Source organism: Odontomachus brunneus, unplaced genomic scaffold (genome assembly GCF_010583005.1).
Source record: "Odontomachus brunneus isolate Ranch 3 - 2012 unplaced genomic scaffold, Obru_v1 Obru_scaffold_030, whole genome shotgun sequence".
Classification (NCBI taxonomy): domain Eukaryota; kingdom Metazoa; phylum Arthropoda; class Insecta; order Hymenoptera; family Formicidae; genus Odontomachus; species Odontomachus brunneus.
In genome coordinates, this window is record NW_022639480.1 from 2,051,601 (window position 1) to 2,058,159 (window position 6,559).

General features: G+C 34.8%; 1 protein-coding gene across 2 annotated transcripts; it reads left to right on the top strand.

Annotated features, from left to right (window-relative positions):
* Positions 1–358: 358 nt before the first annotated feature.
* LOC116843166 (cytochrome P450 6A1-like) lies at positions 359–4,388 on the top strand. 2 transcript variants are annotated; one of them, XM_032813338.1, is made up of 6 exons: positions 359–898; positions 1,066–1,450; positions 1,577–2,099; positions 3,302–3,523; positions 3,674–3,925; positions 4,143–4,309. In XM_032813338.1, the coding sequence occupies exons 2-6, from the start codon at positions 1,118–1,120 to the stop codon at positions 4,307–4,309; spliced, it is 1,497 nt and encodes a 498-aa protein (XP_032669229.1). In that variant the 5' UTR covers positions 359–898; positions 1,066–1,117. The 2 variants fall into 2 exon arrangements, with proteins under 2 accessions (XP_032669229.1, XP_032669230.1); XM_032813339.1 differs by lacking the exon at positions 359–898 and having other exon boundaries at positions 1,118–1,450; positions 4,143–4,388.
* The last annotated feature ends 2,171 nt before the right edge of the window (positions 4,389–6,559 follow it).

Below are 6,559 nucleotides of genomic sequence, written 5' to 3' on the forward strand. Positions count from 1 at the left end.
TATATATATATATATATATATATATATATATATATATATCTATGTTAATTTGACAGATAATACTTCTTTTCATTAATTTAATATCAGTAAAAGTGTAACAGATCATTTATTCATACATTGATATATAAGGAAAATGATACGCGCTAATCATTAGAATAATAATTACGTACCTACCGACTTTTATCTTTTTATTTCTCTTGAGGACAAAGTATCACCTCACGTTGCTATGAAGCTAATCCGATTACTGCTGAGACAGCTTTTACTAAAATCTGATTAAGCTAGGGAATTTTTTGAAATGGGTCGATTGAGTACCACTGTTCAGTCGGATTTTTAATTCGACAACTTATCGTAAACACCCTATGTATTATGCAGATTCATACTAGTTTGAATCATTGTTTGTTTTTTCTTTGCTATGATTCTCACAAGGTCTGTTCGTTTTCGAAGAACTTTTGAATCAATGCACGTTAGTGCAGTAAGTTAGAGTGAAAGAAAATGTACTTATTTCACTCTAACTAGTCAGACTAATGTACGAGTTTTTAAAAAACAGATTTGATGTTTGCATTACGCGTGATATGCGATTGGATAATGTGTGCAGAGATTAAATCCTACGAGATATCGTTCTCGCGTCTCATCGTGACTCGGACAAATCATTACAATGGATTTTTTTCATATTCAACACATTCGTATAATTAAAACCAGCGCGGATCGGGACCATCAGTAATGTTCTCGTTACCGATATCGCCGAAGCTATAATATAAACGGATATGGAATAGTGCAAATTTTCATATACGCTTCTCTGTTGCGATTTTGCTCGTTGTCGAGCTTTATACAAACCGTATTTAAAAAATCAGTGTGTGAGTTGTAACAATACTTTGAAAAGAAAAACAAGCAGCTGAAGGTAAAATCAAGCTGAAATTACTATTATATCGCAAAAAGTACTTATATATAGCTTACTAAAAGTCTTCTATTTCCGCACATACGATTCGTGATTGCCCCACTAGATACCTTTATATAGAGTAATTGAAAGTCTATTTTCTCTATTTTGTTGTTTTATTATACTTTTAGTAAAGATTATCCTTGATTAATAAGCAATAAAGTGAAGGACCAGTGCAAGACTATGGGACCTCTGGAAGTACTATGTGGCATTGTTGCCTTAGTTTTTACTCTTTATTATTACTTTACATCAACTTTTGACTTTTGGAAGTCACGTGGCATTCGTGGTCCACAACCCATACCACTATTTGGTAATATCAAAGATGTTATGCTCGCTAGAAAAGCTATGAGCGATTATTTATTGGAAATATATAAGAGGTACAAGGATGAATCTTTGATTGGTGTATTTGCTAGAAGGACTCCCATCCTTGTTGTAAAAGATCCAAATTTCATCAAGGACATTCTTATTAAAGATTTCTCCAACTTTGCTAACAGAGGATTACCAATTTATGAGAAGGTACAGTTGCTTTTAATTTTTCTAGCATTTTGCAATATTTTTCATATGCCATTAGAACATCTTTCAAAATATATTCTTTTCTTCTTTCCTTTGTCGATTGACTTTAAAGCGAAGAATTTGTTTCAGACTGAACCGCTATCGCAACATTTAGTTGCTTTGGAAGCAAAAAGGTGGAGACCATTAAGGACAAAGCTGTCACCTGTTTTTACATCTGGTAAACTAAAGGAAATGTTTCCTCTGATATTAGAGTGCTCTGAACACTTGGAACAATATGTGGAAAAATTGGCGAGCAGAAACGAGCACATAGAGTGCCGTGAGCTGACAGCCAAGTACACAACTGATGTTATCGGTAGCTGTGCCTTTGGTATCGAAACAAATTCTCTGTCGGACATAGACAGTGAATTTCGCACAATGGGAAGGGAGGTATTTGCTCGTAAATGGTATAATGTGATACGATTTAGAATCAGAGAAGCTGCGCCATGGCTCTACGTTATCCTCGGTTACATCCTACCACGAACCAGGGTCACCAAATTCTTTACACGTATTCTTATGGAGAATATCGATTATAGAGAAAAGAATAATATCGTTCGACACGACTTTGTTGATACTCTACGTGAATTAAAAAGGTATCCGGACAAAATCGACATTGGTAAATATATCAATTATTTATGTTTCGCAAATATAATAATATAACTGTTGCATCGTCGTAATGTTACGAAATGTAACGTGGATTAAAATATTCACGTTAGTTGTAATTTCTCGCACTCAAACGAAATTGTGTAGTAAAAATATAAATTGTAAGTATAACATCCACATAGCACGTAATATTACATAGTGTCACAGTAATATCGCATGCTATGTGGGATGTTATCAAAAAGTTATACATATAACAGTTCTATATGTCGTGATGGCGGAGATGTTATACAACTGGAATATAAATTATTCATTTCTCTGCAACAAGAGGTGTGTATAATTGTATGCACGTTTGTCAATCAAATATCAGATAATTTGTAAAAATATTTTTCCAAAAGCATAGTAATTATTTTATATCGAAAATGGTTTCTAATAGGCGTAATAATAGACAAATCGTTCATTAAACTTTTATCACTATGAATGATATTTTGCTGGGAGCAATGGTTACTGATCAATTATCATTAATCAAACAGTACGCTACTTCATTAAGCCAGCGGCACACGATGCTTATTTCCATGCTGGTTTGCTTGCTGGATGGAAATACTCTTCTGATTGGTGCATTTCTGAAGATCAATTGAAATCAAAATGGAATATTTCCATCCAGCAAGAAATCCAGCACGAAAACAAGCACCGTGTGCCGTTGGCTTTATATAATAGTGGACATGGTACAAAGTTTGCCAAAACGTGATCACTGTCTTTATATGTATACGTTAATGTATGATATTTTACGTACGAGAAATAGACACTATTTAGGGGACAATCCGACATCTGCGACATATAAAAATGTTCCATAACAAACGTAATGCGAACACTACTTGTATTTTTGTATGTAATATGTTATATTTAAGTTATATTGTGTTATTCTGTGTTATAACCAGTAAATAATAGAACAATGCGACAGTTTTAAACAGTTATATCGCAGTTGTAGGAGAAAATTATGTAACCTCAATATTAATAACATATAACAGCAGTTATATTATGTCCTACTTCTGTATTATGCAACAGTTACATTCTATGTTCGCTGAGTGTGATATATTCCAACTACATAGTATGACGCGCGCGCGCGCGTAAATGATTCTCACTTTATTATATTACTTATTAAAAGTTAAATTAACATGACAAGATGCGAATTCGTGTAAGAAAGATGGCACATTTCAGAATTGACCGACAGTATAATCGCTTCTCAAGCATTTGTATTTTTTATTGCTGGTTTCGAAACTTCATCGACTACCATGAGTCATGCACTTTATGAGTTAGCGCAGAATCATAAAATACAGGACAGATTACGAGAAGAAATTAACCTCATGTACACAAAAAATGGCGACACTTTAACATATGATAATATCAAAGAGATGGACTACTTGGATAAAGTTTTCAAAGGTACGTCTTTCAAGAAGATCGAAGAAGCGCGGTAAATATACTGTTGTTTCTAAACATCTGTCTTGAGAATTTAAAACATACTAGTTTAGTTGCATATATTATACAAAGGTATCTTTATGACTCATTATTGATCTTTATCAATACATGAAGAAACATTACGAAAATACCCGCCAGCGACGTTTTTGATGAGGAAATCGACATCAAACTACACTTTTGACGGTACCAAAATTAATATACCGAAAGGCCAAACTATATGGATACCAGTTTATGCGATTCAACGAGATCCAGATATTTATCCGGATCCTGACTTTTTTGATCCAGATAGATTTAACGAGGAAATTATGCAAACTAGGAATGCGATGTTTTATCTTCCTTTCGGCGATGGCCCAAGGAATTGTATCGGTATAACCCTTACGAAAAAAATACGAAGAAACCCTCAATGTTGGATGTAAACACCCAAAAACTGGGGATAAACACCTAAATTTGAGTCTTAACACCCAAAATTGAGAGTTTTTTCGTATCTTTTTCGTAAAGGAATAAAATTTTGATCATTGAAATGTTTCTTCTCTAATGCAAAAGTAAAGCGATGGTTTGCTCAATGTCTGTTTATTATTTTCAGGTGCTCGTTTTGCTATTTACCAGACCAAAGTTGGACTCATAAAGATATTGCGAAACTATATTGTTGACATTTGCGATAAAACGCAAATTCCTTACATAAATGATCCTAAAGCGTTTCTGTTATCACCAAGGGGTGGAATATATTTGAGAATAACCAAAATCAATTGAGCTTAATATGAGTTTGTACTGCTGCATATAGCAATAAGAACATGTATATTTGACCAATAAAAGTAAAATTCATACATTATTGTATCATTAGGCACTTTACGTTTTTTTTTCAACACATGAGGGATAGAGACCCTTCAAAAGAGGCTGGACAAACTGGCGGCCACCAATACGTGAGCTCGTAAGAAGTGCGTGATCTGTACTTTTTCGCTGCACTGCTGCACTAGTGCAATAAGTAGAGTGAGACGAACATATTTTTTCTCACTCTAACTTATGTTGGCCCTGCCATTTTGTGAGCAATACAGATCCTTTAATAAGAGATCGGACAGCATCGCCTGTAGATACTAGATTCGCCATATTTGGGTCCAAACCGGAAGTATACTTATCTCACTTTAACTTATTGCACCAGTTCAACAGTGAAGCCAGTGCAGCTGAAAAGAACAGACCACTGCTTGGATGCTTTCCAGCTACGTTACACTGTGTTACACAAAACTAGTTTATTGGTTACATTGAAAGATAAATTCCTTCGGTTTAACTAGAACTAATTCTCTCTATTAAATTTCTACCCAATTTCCTCTCTTCGTTGTAAATATCCCTAACCGACCCGACGACCTTCAACGATTCGAACTACCGGTCTAAGGACCTTCTGGGAATATTAATAAGAAGATAATTCCAATGTCTCTGGACAAATCATCAAGCGTTTGTTCTGATATACAAATATATAAAGCGTTTCTCGCGACTTATGCTACGACTTCATACCGAAATACCGACTATTCTCTAACGACTCTTCCGACTCTTAATCGATTTCTGACGACTCTCTCAATCGACTTTTCGTTTTCCCCGCGCTCGTGAGAGTGTCCTTCTCTCGTCTCGAATCGGCTTTTAGGGCTATACGGTAGTGTCGCGAAGCCAAGTGCAAGCGCGAAGCAACGCGGCCTACCGTATATATTAACGCGACGACTTTAGTTGAATGTAGGCTAAATTCTCGTTTCGGATATAACGGCTGAATTGATGAAGTTCTGGATGGACTTAATCGATTCCTTAAGTTTACGTTTCTCAATAAAACTGTCTTTACTTTTGCTCTACGTGCTCCAGAAGCTAAATTATTTTAGGTCAAAGCTCGAAATCGTGAAATTTCGCGTAAGAAACGTCCTTCCCACGCCACAGAAATGTCCGTTGACTATGTTTCTGCAATAGATGGCAGGATGATGAAAGTCTTACCATTAACGATTCACCGACTTGTACCAGTCATCGCGGTGGAATCGAGTGACAGTTCGCGCGTTTGATGTAACACTACTTACTTTATTTAATATTTTTTACTGTTTTTATTAGTTAAATAGGGAGCGGTGCACTTGGACACGGTGCATTTGGACATAGTCAATCACAGCACCGTGTCATTAGAGACATTTATAGGGTCCCTTGGAACAGCGACTTGTGATTGGACTGTGTCCAATTGCCCCGTGTCCAACTGATATACACCCGTTAAATATATTCATCTGTATTGTTCTAGTAAATAAAGTAGACTGTGCATAGACGTCGAAATATAAATAATAAATAGAGAAATAAATTAAAAATAAATATAAATAAGGGAGAAGGAGAGAACAAAACAGAGAGAGAAAGAGAGAGAAAGATAATTGAGATAATCCAGATAATTGATATAATTCAGATAACTGAGATAATCCAGATAATCCAAATAAACCAAATTTAGATAATTCAGATAATTCAAATAATTCAGATAATGCAGATAATTCAGATAATGCAGATAATGCAGATAATGCAGATAATTCAGATAATACAGATAATCCAGATAATTCAGATAATCCAGATAATCCGGATAATCCAGATAATATGAATTACCTAAATTATCTGGATTGTTTGAATAATCTAAATTATTTAAATTATATGGATTATTAATCCAGATTCTAGGCGTGCTGCTGAGAGACTGGAGTGAGACAAACACACATTGTCACCCAGGAGTCGATGTAGAACAAAATAAGCACATCTGACGTAAATTTCGAAAATAGACAATTTCAAGCATACCTTTTTTTAAAAGTCTATATTTTTGTATTTAATGACCGGAACTATTTAAAATTGTTGCAAAGAGCTCTAGAACTTTTCAAGAGAGTATTAAAACTTTAAAAAAAATGTCACATTTTGAAATATGGTGTGCTACGTCTTGGCACACCATATTCAAATATGTGACATTTTTTTGCAGTTCTGATACTCTCTTAAAAAGTTCTAGAGCTCTATGCA

Excerpts from the sequence above, each read along its gene's own strand:
- LOC116843166 (XM_032813338.1), top strand. The coding sequence starts at position 1,118 with ATGGGACCTCTGGAAGTACTATGTGGCATTGTTGCCTTAGTTTTTACT. Across the intron at positions 1,451-1,576 it reads GATTACCAATTTATGAGAAG|ACTGAACCGCTATCGCAACA; the intron begins GTACAGTTGCTT and ends AATTTGTTTCAG. Across the intron at positions 3,926-4,142 it reads TGGCCCAAGGAATTGTATCG|GTGCTCGTTTTGCTATTTAC; the intron begins GTATAACCCTTA and ends TATTATTTTCAG.